Source organism: Catharus ustulatus, chromosome 3, assembly GCF_009819885.2.
Source record: "Catharus ustulatus isolate bCatUst1 chromosome 3, bCatUst1.pri.v2, whole genome shotgun sequence".
Lineage (NCBI taxonomy): Eukaryota > Metazoa > Chordata > Aves > Passeriformes > Turdidae > Catharus > Catharus ustulatus.
Genome location: NC_046223.1, coordinates 62,014,637 through 62,029,890, shown reverse-complemented (window position 1 = coordinate 62,029,890; position 15,254 = coordinate 62,014,637). Strand labels below are relative to the sequence as shown.

The window sequence follows — 15,254 nt, the reverse complement described above, 5'->3', positions numbered from 1 at the left end:
GTAAGAGTGTTATTGATGTTCCTCCTCATTTCACCAAATATTGAGACCTGTATAATTTCATGATCACCATGCCCCAAGCAGCTCCCACCACCACATCTCCTACCAGTCCATCTCTACTTGCAAACAAGAGGTCTAACATAGTCCTTCCCCTGGTGGGCTTACCCACCAGCTGCGATACAAAGTTGTCCTCCACACACTCTAGGAACTTTGGGCTGCCACTTTTCAGCTGTATTAAGTTCCCAGCAGATGTCTGGCGGATTAAAGTCACCTATAAGAACAAGGGCTGGTGATCCTGAAACATTCTCCAGCTGCTTATAGAATTAATTTGTCCACCTCTTCTTCCTGGCTGGGTGGACAATAACGGACTCTCAGTAGGATGTCAGCTTTGTTGGCCTTCCCCTTAATTCTTGCCCATAGGCATTCAACTCCTTTAGTTTCCATACCCATGGCATCAAAAGCCTCCCTAACATAAAAGGCCGCCCTTCCACCTCTTCTCCCTTTGCTGTCTCTTCTGAAGAGCTTGTAGCTATCCAGCTGTGTGAGCCCCACCACGTTTCCGTGATGGTGACTACATCATAACTCTGCTGTTGCACCATGGCCTCCAGCTCTTCTTGTTTGTTACCCATGCTGTGTGCATTGGTATACATACACCTCAGCTGGGCTACTGATTTCACCCCTAGCTCAGGCTTACCACCCTTGGGCCTGTTTCTAGACAGCCCAGCTCATTCCCTTCCCCCTTCAACCCTAGTTTAAAGCCCTCTCAATCAGTTCTACCAATTCATAAGCTAAAATCCTTCTGCCTTTAACAGAGAGATGGAACCCACGCAGTTCCAGCAGGTGAAGTGCCAAAAAAGTTGTCCCATGATCAAAGAACCCAAAATTCTGCTGATGACACCAACCCTTGAACCTCTTGTTGATAATGTGTGCTCTCCCATTCCTTTCACCATTTTTCTCTACCATCAAAGGGACTGAGCAGAACACTGCCTGCACTCCTGTCCTATCAAGCACTTGACCCAGTGCCCTAAAGTCCCTCTTAATTGCCTTGACACTTCTTTTTTCAGTCTTATCACTGCCAGCCTGTTGTATCAGCAATGGGTAATAATCAGAGGGCTGGACCAGCCCAGTGATGTCCCTTACCTTGGCCCCAGGGAGCCAGCAGACCTCCCTGTGGGATGGGTCTGGTCGACATATGGAGCCCTCTGTTCCCCTCAGAAGGGAGTCATGCACCACAACTACCCTTCTTTTCTTTGTGATGTTAGAGGTGGTGATCCATCTGACAGATGAAGCTCAATTGGCAGGCTCACCGGGCTGATAATTTTCTTCTATGCTATCTGGCTGACTCTCTAGATCCAGGGCCTCATACCTATTCTGAAGTGGCACCTGGGTAGGTGACAAGGGTCAGGAGGAATTTTTATTATTGCCTTCCCTAATAGGGACCCATTTCCTCTCCCCTTCATCAATCAGGTATCCTCCAATTTCCTGACAGTGGGAGGCATGGGAGTCCTCCGACTCCCTCAGGGATGGAGGGCCTCCTTCAAGGGTGGAAGGGCAGAACTCCACCACAGAAATATTTCTATTTTAAGCAGCATTTAATGAGCAGCACTCATATTATGCCTGCTGTATGACAAAACTAAACAGATTTGCAGAATAAGTCATATGTATCTGCAACATCTATTATAAATACAATATTTTCTAAAATATGGTTTTCATCTTAATGAGCTTCATTGTAATTGGTTTAGTAAAGCTGTCAGCATGAAGTGAAACTATGTCATGCCTTTATGTATTTCAACATTATTGACTTTATTAGATGCAAAGAGATCAAAATCGGCTTATTACAAATTATTATTTACAAACCTGATTGTGATTTTTTCTGTGAAAGAATGCACAATAATATTGTGAACTCAAGAAATAGGAAAGAGACCCTTCTTATGTACAAAATAATCTCGTATCTTTTGGAAGCCAGACTTGTTTCTCCCCTGAGCCCGACTTCTGATGCAGTTAAAAGGAACAGAGGAATGTGTTCCCCTTAAATCACTGAATCATAGAATGGTTTGGAACCCAGCTGTGTGCCTTGAGAGATCTTGCTTTCTCTCTCACTTTCAGAAATCTCAATTTCTGCCCTTCAAGTAATAGGGAGTAATGAAATTGAGATATGGCTTCCCAGTTTCTGCAAAATTTCCAAATGAGAACTTTCTACAGAAAGATACCCAAGATGTAATTCTTAAGCATGTTTTTATTTGCTCTACCTTTTGGAGTTAGAGGGGAGGTATGTTTAAAATATTAACAAGTAAGCTTATTCTGTTCACCCTTTAGTGCAATTCAGGTGGCTGTGATAAGCACTGATCAGTACACAAAATAACAAATCCTGCCAATAGGCTCAGTGTGAATTTAGCACTAAACTGCTGTACCTGGGCACTTTCTTGGCAGCCCTGGGAAGGAACAGAATGGGTTCATGTGTGCCTGTGAAATACTACATGAATATGGAAACTCCTTGTTCGCCACAAAGGTCTGGCAATCGTAAAAGATTAATGGAACAAACTAGATTATAGCTAAATAATTTTATATTTCAGTAAAGATGTGCTGTAATTATCTTAATTTATTTCATGGAGAAAACTAATTACGTTTAATTGAGTCATAACAAAACATGACATTTTTTGTGATGACTAAGTCCTCTGTATTTCTGTCCAGACATTCAAAACATTGTTTTACAGAATAATGAACTTTTGTTTAGGCAGAAACCCATAAACATAAGCACATGAGAAAGTTTGAAAGACTATCAGTGTCAAATAACTTTCCTTGGGGTATTTTAAAATTGCTATCTTAAACAAAAAAAAAAAAATATCTTTTTATGAAGCATTGCATTCAAAACATTAATTTGTCCAAAAGTATTGAAATTGTCCAGGTAGCATCAAAAAGGAAATTTATTACGAAGTCTGAAAATTCCCCGAGAAATTATGAACCTGAGACTACAAGTGAAATTTCTGAGATTTTTGGAATAATGTTATGATTTCTCTTGAAAAAATTCAGAAAATGCAGTATACTTAGCAGCCTGGACCTTTACAAGTCTTTCCTTCATAAAGAAAAGGTTTCCCAGAAAGAGAGGAAGCCCTTTGTGCTTTAATAGTGAGGGTGCAAGGAGGGAGTTCAGGTTGTTAGTCTTTCTGTCATCTGAATTGCTGTTTCCAATTTTCTTCCTCTTGGCTACCTATTTCAAATGCTTTATTAATTTCATAATCCAGTTCATATTTGGTGGGTGGGGCCGATTGCTGTTTGTAGATGTGCTTATGTGACACCTGCTTGCAATGTTGGAAATCTCTGACAGTGTCATATCATAACAGAGTCTGTCTGTTTCACCTAACACAAGAGATCTAATTCTTTTTTCCCAGAGGAGCACTGCTAAAATTTAAAACAAAATGACAGGTTTGAGAGACCTGATGAAAATCACTGCCTGTAGATCGCAAGCAGTCACCAATTCGTTTTACATTTGCTTTTCAGCACTTCTCTTTGTTCACCAGTTGCACTTTGGCTTTGCTTTTTTAACCACCCCTAGCTTTGACACAGAGCTTTTTCCTCTGCAACAGGCTGTCAGCCTTTCTTTATCTCTGAGCATAATAATGCTACCAAAGATGACATAATTTTTTGGTACCTAACTTATATTATCTTAATTTTACTCTATAATACCATCTCTCATTAATTCTAATACTAGTTAATTAAGCACAGCAACCATTTTTTTAGTCAGAAATGCCTTTTAAAATAGAGTTATCCTGAACTATGTTTCATTTGTTTCTTTTGCTCAAAAAAAACTATCAAATATGACTTTCTCTTTTAAACCCTTGCTGGTTAATGTTCCTCTTGTAATAGGCAACCAGGTACCAAAGTAAGTCTAAAATGAAATAAAATTTCCTCATAAAACTAAGAAAACTTGAAATTATTAACTTGAAATTTATGAAAAATTGTTGTCTGATAAAACTTAACAGAGGTTTTGTACTCCAAGAGCAACAAACAAGGGGGAAAAATATCTAGATATGTGAAGATCAGCATTATTAAGAAAGGCAAAAATTATTCTTCAGCTGAGACTCAAGCGATCCAAATAGACTTAATAAAAGCTTATTTAAATACTATAATAAACATGTATGAATATATGTTTAAATCTACCAGGAAAGATCTCTTAAGGGGGAAATGTAGAATGAACTGTATTCACAGTCATTGTGTCTCAGAAGTTTTAAAAATAACTAGTAGCTAAAGTGCTGAAATTGCCAACAAGGTAATAACATATTATTTACTTTCCTGCAGACCAGTCCAGAGATAAATTATCTGTTAAGACTTCTGGATATCGTATCTTTAGTCCTGATATATAACCCCTAAGAGCACTAGCTTTACTGTCTGTATCACTGATGGAAGCATTATTATCTATATTTACAGTGAAAAAGGACTTCTGGAAAATCTTTTTTTCTTTTTTTTAATATCATGTGAATCTCAAAATTTCGACTATGTCACAATTGGAGCTATAGTTGGTCGCTTTTTTATAGTTCAGGAGTGTTTCAATTATCAAGAAATATTTGCATATTAACGAAAATCTGTTTATATTTGTAGAGACAACTTTTGCTTGCCTCAACATTTCTGCTTTTTCTTCTTTTTTTTTCTCCAGGGCACAGTGTAGGACTATGATAGCAACAGGAGGAGTCATAACAGGACTGGCTGCCTTAAAAAGGCAAGACTCTGCCAGATCTCAGCAACATGTAAATCTTGCTGGAGTGCCAGTTCCTGAGGAGAAGAAACCAGTTAGGCGGCGGCCCAGGACAGATGTAGTAATTGTCAGGGGCAAAATCCGTCTGTATTCTCCATCAGGATTCTTTCTTGTTTTGGGAGTGCTTATCGCATTCTTTGGAATTGCAATGGCCATCCTTGGATACTGGCCCCAGAAGGAACAGCTGTTAGGATCTGAAGATAATCCATCTGTAAATGAAACCCGGACCCCGAGTAGCCAAGGCAGCATTTTACTCCGCTTCTTTGAACAGCACGTGCACTCGGATAAGATGAAAATGCTGGGCCCTTTCACTATGGGCATTGGAATCTTCATTTTTATTTGTGCAAATGCCATTCTGCATGAAAACCGTGACAAGGAAACAAAAATAATACACATGAGAGACATATACTCCACTGTAATAGACATCCACACCCTGAGGATCAGGGAACAAAAGCAGCTGAGTGGTGCCTTCACTGGCTTGTTGGGGGAAGGAGAGCTCCGGCACAGCGGGAGCTCATGTGCATCACGGCTTGCTGCGAACACGGTTGCACCTTTCTCTGGCTTCAAGAGTAATCTTAGAATGGATAGTTCTGCTGAAGAAGATGAGATTACCCTAAATGAAGATAGGACCACAAGTAGCCTGCTGCCACCTCTGCTGGCTGAGCAGTCTGGTTCCGTCTTTGGACTTTACCCTCACTCCACCAAGGCTTCAGATGACAAAAACACTAACTCTATAAAGTGCGAAACAAAATCCATTGTATCTTCTTCCATTAGTGCTTTCACACTGCCAGTAATTAAACTGAATAACTGTGTTATCGATGAACCCAGTATAGACAACATAACTGAGGACTCAGAGATCACCAGGAGTCAGTCTAGAAATCTGTCCATGGATTCTCTGGCCATTCCACTAACTGATACCAATGAATCCTACAGACCGGCCGCTTCCATGCTGCCACGACACAATTCATTTGTGGACACTCCGTCTGATCCCTTCAAATCTCCTATGACTCATGGACCAAGCACAGGAAAGCTTTTATCTCCTGGTGCTGCCAGGAAGCAGTTTGGTTCCAACACATCTTTGCATCTTCTGTCTTCACATTCTAAGTCCCTGGACTTGGACCGGGGTCCGTCCACGCTTACTGTCCAAGCTGAACAAAGGAAACACCCCAGCTGGCCCAGACTGGATCGGAGCAACAGTAAAGGCTATATGAAACTAGAAAACAAGGAGGACCCAATGGATAGGTTACTTGTGCCACAAGCAGCAGTCAAGAAAGACTTTACTAATAAGGAAAAGCTACTTATGATATCAAGATCTCATAATAATTTGAGTTTTGAACATGATGAGTTTTTGAGTAACAACCTGAAGCGAGGAACTTCTGAAACAAGATTTTAATATTTAAATTGCAATTTAGAAGATGCCATACGGTATTTTTTAAAAAAAGCATTTTGACAAGTGTTTCCTTTTCAGTGAGACTGTACAAGCCTGTTCTTAACCAAATGCTTAATAGCCCATTAAAATTGGCTTGTGCGAACAGAGATCTACATCTTTGTAATACAAGACTTTCTTGTCTTAGTAACATTCAGCTGCGGTACTGTGCATTATCATTGCTCGGACAGTTTTGTTACAGCTGATTCCAATTATTCCCAAGCCAGTATCTCTTTTGTTCTATATACGCATGTTACTTTTCACCAATTTGACTCCAGAAGACTGCACTAGGAAATAGCTCGATTGACCTGTAAGTTCTCTTGATTTAAAGACTGCAAGAGATTGGAAGCAGTGGTCTTGAGGTCTAGAATGGGAAGTGAGCAGGAGCATGCACTGGAATTGTCAAATCCAGGCCTTTATTCCTAGGTGTTGTCTTTCACATGCAGTACATCTCAGTAACTGCAGTCTTGCCATTGTCATTGTGAGAAACTTGTTTACATACTGGGGTGGGTGGATACAGAAGAGTGGATATAATAAAACCATTTTTGTGAATTCACTGTAATTGATCAAGCTGAATACCAGTGTTGTGAATTACTAACTATGCTTTGTACAATTATCTTTCTACATCCATTATAATTTAATCCTGTAATTCTGGAAAAGCATATATAAAGTAAGAAATCTGAATTTTTTTCTGGGATTAAGTCTCTAAAACCACTTTGATTGGCAGTAGTTTTAAAATCAAAATAGAAAGATTTAATTAAAATCTTAGCAAGATGATGGATGCCAACAGGATTTTAGAAACATGGTGTATAATAAGATTATATTGTAACTTGTACCTGAAGACAATAACGGAGAATGAATATATTGCCTCTCATTACAATAATAAGATGTTAAATAACTAGATCTCTACGTTCAAAGTACTGATACAAAGCATACAATTCAATATGTATACTAACAAAGTATGAAAACCCCTTGCCTAAATTTTGATTAATATATTTCACATAATTATTGGTGTGATGGTTTACCAAAGGCTTAGTTGTGTCAATTTGCATTACAAGATTTTGCAAAAGGAATTGACATTTAAAAGCATGTTTGTCTCAGCAAAGCAAGCTTCAGAGTTGACAGTTGTAGGCTATTGCTAAAGAAAAGGAGAATTGTAATGTGCGTATCAGAAGGTTTTCATGTGTTTCATTGCTGTTTAGGCCATGATCCTGCCATTACAGCCACGCTGGAGGATGTCCCTTCAAAGCTGCAAGGCTCACCCAACAGGATGTTGGTCTTAATTGGTCGGATTTTATATATTCACTTACCCTAAATACTCAGGAATTATTTTTAATGGCTTTTCCCAAAAAGAATGAAGCTTGTTAAAATGTTGTAATTTCTCAATTACTTAGATTATGAAAGATTGAGGATAAAATACCCTCTCTTTTTTTTTTTTTTTTAATATTCAGCTCCGTATTTCAGCTGCACGATGTTTTATGTACCAGGAGCATTACTTGCTCAGTGAGTTGAGGCATAGTGTTAACTGTTAGAACCTCAAGCCTATATATTGTAACAGAGTTGGCTAAATATTTTGCTATGAAGCTTTTAATAACTCACTGGTTTGTGTTCTTAAGACATTTGCTATTTTTTGCAATAAAATGTCTCTCTACACATACCTGTTTCAAGACCTGTTTTTTGCTCTATGATCTCCAGACTTACATCAAAATATAATTGTGTATAACACTGTACACAACATTCTGCCTAATTATTAGCCTGCCACAAGATATTTCTTCATGACTAATTGATTTCAGTGACATATCTACATGTGGAAAGGTTGACTGCGTTTTTTACCCATGAAATGTGAAATGTATTCCAAGTGGTTTTGCTACAAGAAACTTTGTATAAAAAGAACATCCTGCTCTTTTTAGTTTGGCAGTAAGTATTGTTATACAAATGGAAAACACTATTAAAGATGTGAGTGATGTAAACTTTTTATTTCCTTAATAGCTACATTAAATCACAGCTTAAAAGACTTTTCATATACTATCACATCTGGGAATGATAGTTCCTTTTTAAGCATAGTAGGGGATGAGCTTTTAACACAGATAATAGGTACTGAGAAATGTACTCACTTGGGAAAAAATTACCAAGGTAAAGCTTCAAAATAGCACCATATAAAGAAAATTAATAGTTGAGAGACCTACTACAAAAATATTCCCATACTAACATAAAATGAAGTATTTCATTCAGATACTCACAGGATTGGTGGTTGAAAGGGATCTGTGGAGGTCATCTTGTCTACCCCCCCTTCCTGCTCAAGCAGGGCTGTCTCACAGTGTAGAGCTGGTTTCCCAGAACTGTGTCAAGATGGTTTTTTACATAACTGCAAGGAGAGAGACCTGACAACCTCCCTTTGTGACCTGTGCCAGTGCTTGGTCACCCTCACAGTAAAAGAGGTTATGTAATGGTCATAGGCACCCTCCTGGGTTTCACTTTGTGCCCATTGTCCCTTGTCGTGACCCTTTCCAGAGCCTGGCTCCTTTTTTGTACCTCCTTTAGGTATTTATACACAATGACTCAATCCTCTTGAGCCCTCTCTAGGCAAAACAGTCCCAGCTGGTTCAGCCATTCCTCATGGGTCCATTCATCGTCTTTCACACATCTGGCTGCAGTGTGTCCATGTGTTTCTGGTTCTGAGGAGACCAGAACTGGACCCAGTGCTCCAGATGTGGCCTCACCAGTGCTGTGTAGAGGGGAAGGATCACCTCCCTTCAGGGTTCATGTAGGACATTGTGTAATTTCATATTCCTTAGGTAGTTCCAACTCAAGCTCAGGTTGGGAAAATTTGTAGATGTTCAAGAGGCCTGAAGTCAGAAACTGCAGTAGGGCAAAGATGTCTGGACCCTTTGCAATACATGGGGTGTACAGGAGCCTTACAGTGGCCAAAATGGGAGCCATGTGCTGTTGGCAAGTAAGGAGTAAAGACAAAAGCTTGTCTTGTATCTTTAGGCCATAAATATCATACTCAGTTTCTGATACAGTTTTCGAAATTTGATTTCCATTATTGATGTGCAGCCCATAATGAGTTTCTCAGGTACATTACAGGGTGGAAAAAGAAGCCGAAGTCAGGACAGTTTTGTCATCAGAGAAAACAATTGTAGAGCTACACCACAAACATTTCCCCAGAATCGGGAGCTAAACCTTACATCTATTCAGAGGACATGTCACAATTCCTCATCCTTTATATCTAGTAACTGAAAAAAAAAATTCATTTAGATCATACAAACAATGAGTTTTCTCCTTCCTCTGCCTAAGACTATTAAAAAATGTACTTTCTACTTCTTAGGTTTGTTTCTTAATCACTGCCTATGGATCAGACTGATGGTTAGGTCTGTCCCTCCTGAGCAAAGTGCATTTTTTGGGCAAGTTTCATCAGAAAATAAAGAGCACAACTCTGCAGTGATAGGGTTACAATGCTGGGTTACAATCTCTTCCAGAGTTGCTTCTGTATTTTACATGATGGTTGCTGGATAAAATCCTTGAAACAGGGCTTGGGTTCTTGACAAGTTGATACTTTAACTACTCCCTGGTGATTCCAATTTACTCTCCCTGGGAGGCAGTGAACCAAATCCTTCCTGGCAGAGCAGTGCCGAGTTCAGCAGGAGGGATTGATAAATGCTTTCAGCTGCTCAATTGTACATGGCTTAATGGATGAGAAAGTGTGAGTTTTCTCAGCAGCAGAAGGATTTTGGCACAGTGTTACTCATCCTGATGGCTGTTCTAAGGCTAGAGCTGTGTAAAGGATGGAGAGGTGAGCTGGCATCCTCAGTATGGTTTTGGAAGAAAGTTGAATTTGATGTTTTTAACTGAGCAGAATACTTGAGGCTACCAGGTTTGGAGGTAGACATCTGTAACTATCCTGCCTCTTACATTACCTAAACGTTTTTTTTTTCTGCAACCATATCGTAGTGCCTTTTTCAGATTCCAAGCTGATTTTGCTCATTCTTAAAATGCAGCGTTGCTGGTCCTGTAGTTTCTTCTGAGAGAAATTTGGGGAATAGGATTAACCTGCAGCAGCAGCTTCTCTCTGAAAAGTTTCATGATGCTTATGGAATTCCTGGATTGCTTTAGTCTTATACTCTTAAATTATTTCCTTCTATGAACTTTTTTCCTAATCCTCTCCAGGAAATTCTGCCTTCATCTTCCTAGCACTTTTTTTTTTTTTTTTTTTTTTTTTTTTTTTTTTTTTTTTTGTTTTTGGGTGGGGTTGGTTGATGAGCAAGTATAAATCTTTAGCAAGACTGTGCATGTGTGTATGAGAGTGCAAATTGAATAAATTGTCTATTACAATGTAGGAGTGTTTCAATTAGTATGATTTAGCTACTCAAGGGCAAGTTCATGCCCTTTGTCTAAATCTTTTCAAATTAAACTCAGGAACAAGTTGATTGCAGTTACCACAGCTGTTCTGTTTAACTTTCAAGTGACAATTAATTCCTCCATCCATATTCTGTGTATGGCCATATTGGCTTGTAGTTTAGGATTCAGTGTCTGAAATAAACCTCAAGTATTTTACATGTTCAGTAAAGCCCCTTTCTTAATAGTATTACTTGTCTGAGTAACAGTTGGCAGAATTACAACCCTAAGTCTCATTAGGAATGGAAATGGATAGCTGGAATACTTTTATTTTAGAATAACATGGCCAGCAAGTCAAGGGAGAGGATTCTACCCCTCTGCTCTGGTGAGACCCCACCTGCAGTGCTGTATCCAGCTCTGGGATCCCTAGCACAGGAGGACATGGACCTGCTGGAGTGAGTCCAGAGGTGGGGCACCTCTCCTAAGAGGAAAGGCTGAGAGAATTGGGAATATTCAGCCTGGAGCAGAGAAGACTTCAGGGTGACCTAATTGTGGCTTTCCAGTACTGGAAGGGAGCATACAATAAAGATGTGGCAAGAATCTTTACAAGAGCACACAGTGACAGGACAACAGACATGTTCAAATTGAAAGTGAGTAGGCTTAAATTAGATATTAGGAAAAAATGTTTACTGTGTGGGGGGTGAGGCACTGGAATGGGTTGCCAGGAGAAGTGGTGGATGCCTTATTCCTGGAGGTGTTCAAGGCCTGGTTGAATGGGGCTCTGAGCAACCTGGTGAATTGAAGGTTTGCATGTTTTGTCCAGAAAATTTTTGTTTCAAAAGAGATACCAGTTTAGTGTGGCACATCTACTCTGCATCTTACCCCCCCTTCCTATTTTCTTTCTTGTCTTTAGTGCCTTGATTTTTTTATTTTTCTGAAGCCTTCCGTATGACCTGTATCTGACAGGTCTGCAAGTGGATGAATAATTTCTGCTTCTTTCTGCAATTTCATAAATAAATAAATGCAAAGGTTCACTAATTTTGCCTTACCTCTGTCAGGTCAGTTGACTTACTGAAATCCCTTGCTGCAATGTGTTTCATGTGCTGGTTTCTTCTGTCTACCATATTGGAGATTATGTGCCTTCACACTGTGAGAGCATTCAGGGCTTGAATTTAGCTTTCTCATAGGTGAGGAGTTTCATAGCTTCCATTTTCACAGTTTCTTTCTTCCATTTTCCACGCTTTTCTATCTCCCATTTCCATATTTTTTTCCTACTGGTGACCTTTTCTTTGCCATTTCTAATACAGCTACCCTAGTTGAAAAAACATGAGGCAGAGTAATCACTTAGCCACATAGGCTTAATCTGGAACAAACCTATCACTTTTAGTGGTTTCGAGGCAGGGGCTGTTTAATTTTAAAATGAGTTGAAGGGTGGCCGAACATGGCACTTCAGGCTTTGCACTGTGTTCCCTCACTCACTGCTCTGTAACGTGCATTTCCCCACTGTGTTTCCTCACACGAGGTGCCGGTGGTTTTGTAAAATTTCATTTTGGTGACGCTGTCATTAATCCATCTGGATCTACAGTTATTTCCAGGAGCTTTGTACAGCTGAGATTCACAGAGTACATTTCTGTTAGACTGTCTTAATAAAAGGTCTGTCTTACCTGAGACCCAAATCACCAGCCTGGCTGACTTCAATAGCTACTTTTCTTCTGAAACTGTCAGAAATTTTTCAAAAGAGAACAGTTAACTTGAAGACCCACTGTAATTTACTCTTTTTGTTTGAAGTTAATTGGATCAGCTCATAAGCATTTGAGTTTCTGGGAGCATCTTGTCTGCAGCACACACAGTGCTTAACAAGAGCCGGTTGGCATTTGCTACAGTGATTGTTTGTGGTAGAGATCTTTTGGCTCTTGTACTTGGGGATATCTCTGCTCAGTTGTCACAACTACCATTTATGACAGTCTTTTTTACTGAGAAGTTAAGTCTTATACTAAGGGAAGGTAAAAATTCTAGGTAAAGACAATATTTTACTTGGTTAGCAATGATCTGCTTTTTAATTCAGTCACCAGAGGAAAAAAATATTCCTGTGCTTCTACCTACTTATCTTGGTTGTCTGGAGGTTTGAAATATTTGTCCAAGGTAATTCTGAGAACAGTGAGCCAGAACTGTTATCCAAGAGTATAATTTTACTATGGGGACTCAATAGAATGTAATATTTTCAGTAATAACCTGTATAGTTTCCATATCATAGTCACAAAATTTTTGAGTCTGTTTTTGTCTATCACACAGAGGGTACAATATATTTAAACTCATCTAGCACCTGTAGAGAATTCATTATCATTTTAACATCAGGAAGCACTCTGATGAATGATGTGAGCGTATTGTGTTACCTCCAGCAAACAAGTGTTCTTTATTATCTCTTTATGAGGACTAGGAAGAGAATTAGATTTATAACTTTATTACATGGCAGCGCTCTTTGATTCTTATGTAGAGGAGTCAGATGAACACAGTAGATTAGGAGGGGTTAGGAATTAATTAAATGGACATTAGATTCTCATTATATTATACTTTTTAAATCCATATGCCTTATAAGTAGCACTAAAATGGAGGGCTCTTACTTATTGTCACAGAAAACAGTCCTGATGATTCCATTAATGAAGAAACCACACCTGTTTTTTTTCCACTGAATTTTTGAATGAATGCCTTTATTCTTATGGCATTGTTGCCTATTGCACTGTTATCTAAGACTGGCAGGTTTTTTTGGAAGGTTTTTCATGCTTTATCTTAATAGCTCATTTTAGCCTGCATTTTCCTTTTGCAGGTAGGATAGGTTAGGGCATTTCTGGGAGTCATTGCAACTCTCTGGTATTTGCAGTTTCATGTATATCCCAGACTGCCAGGGGACAGATGGGCCTCAGTTGGTTGTGCAACTCACCCTCTCTTTGTAATATCACAGTGACTCAGATGAATTGTCGTTTTGGACAGCATTAATAGACTAATGGTTTTTAGGAACATAACAGGCTGTAGCTTCTAATATCCATTCTGATAATGAAGCCCTGTGAATCTATGGAATACCCCTCTGTGATTTTGTCTGTATTTACTCTTGTCATCTTCCAAGCATCCAGTGTCTTGGTGATTGTCTGTGAATGAGCACACAATTAGCAGAAATCAAAATCTCTTCCCAAAAAGAGAAGAGAGCAGAAAGTTTTCTTGATATGTATTGGTAAGTCATTTATTCAGTTTCTATTCTGTTGCTAAAGGTAAGCTTAGGTGCTTTTTAATGACTGTGTTTCTAGTAGTCAGTTACTTTCTCCTCAGAGATCTGCAGTTCTTAATTAGTTCCTGTTACGAGCAGCTTTCCAGACCTAAAGCAGATGGAAAAAATGTATCCCTGAACCCTTCTATGTCTTACTGACTTCCAGAACATATTAAAAGGCTTATTTTTGTAAATAAAATTATTTATTTAAAGTCATGTGCTAGATCATATATGCATTTGAATTTACAGACATAGTCATATATACATATACTCATGACGTTTGTTATTAGATCTGAAAGATGATCCAATTCAGAATATTCTGTTTTTGTTGCTCACCAGAGAAAAGCAGCAGGGTGCAAAGGGAGTGGGAAGAGGAAGATATGCGTGTTCAAAATGATGGGCTGCCTTTATTTGTTCCTGCCTTGGTGGAAGTAAGCGCAATATAAATCATTAAAGCAGAAACTCATAAAGTGTGACATTTATTAATGAGATTAAAGAACCATAGGATGCTAGAATCCTTCTAAGTCCAAGTCTGGGACTGTGCAGCCTAAAATATTACTTGAAGAATTCAGGCTACTATGTTATTAAATTCTGTGACTTATAAAAACAAGGTGATATCTCTGATTTTATCATTTTTTGAGAACCCCAGAAAAATTAAAGGGTTAGTGCATTGAATCAAGAAAAGATCTGTTGCTGGCAATAGATTTGGAAAGTTCATTGCAAATATATTTCTGTTCTTATCACACAGTGTTGCTGATGGAGTGAAGCCCTTTCCTCATGTGGGGGTGTATGTAAGTGGAGGAAATAGGTAAGTAGCAATAATTTATTGATACAAACCAGTGATTTAACTAAGTTTGATAGTAAAGAAAAAATCCGATGGTAAAGTACATTTCATTATTTGCTGCAGAGAAAGGGCTAGGAAAACTATCAGGGGGACCCTCCTGATGAGTTCAAAAAGGGTCCCTTTGTGTTCTAAACTCCTTCTCAAAGGGGAGTTAAGGTACAACTAGATCCAGAATTGGTCAACAGTTTATGTCTGAAGGTTGATATGTACACAACCAGTTCTTTTGTATCACCATAGATAGTAGTTCAAAGAAGATTGGCCTCTCTTACCAAGAGTCTGTTTTGGCAGAGAATCTCTGAAGCTCAAGAAGTAACCTGTAGAGGCATCCCTACTCACAGGAATAGCTTGGTGTGCAGCCACGCAGGAGAGCTCAACAGGCCCTGGGATGTCCTCTATTCATGGAGTTAGATGATTGACTTCCAGTCATATTTGCATGCCAGCAAGACATCTGGGTCACTGTCCCAGAGAGTCCCTGTCTACTGTGTTGCCATCCCTCCCTGAAATCCAGAGTAAGCTGGATGCAACCATCACAACCCTCACTGGTGGTTATGGCATAAGCAGGGGAGGAGCAAACCATCACACATATTATTATCAAAAAGCAAAAAAGCCCTATGAAGATGTGACCTCCTTAATATGTGGTGTA

At 39.1% G+C, this 15,254-nt stretch overlaps 1 protein-coding gene across 1 annotated transcript in view; it reads left to right on the top strand.

Annotated features, from left to right (window-relative positions):
* The window catches only part of TMEM200A (transmembrane protein 200A), a 56,102-nt gene extending 48,274 nt beyond the window's left edge, over positions 1-7,828 (top strand). The window contains exon 2 of the mRNA XM_033056361.1: positions 4,649-7,828. Within this exon, the coding sequence (XP_032912252.1) occupies positions 4,665-6,140 (1,476 nt within the window). The 5' untranslated portion in view covers positions 4,649-4,664 and the 3' untranslated portion in view covers positions 6,141-7,828. The remainder of the gene's footprint in view (positions 1-4,648) is intronic.
* The last annotated feature ends 7,426 nt before the right edge of the window (positions 7,829-15,254 follow it).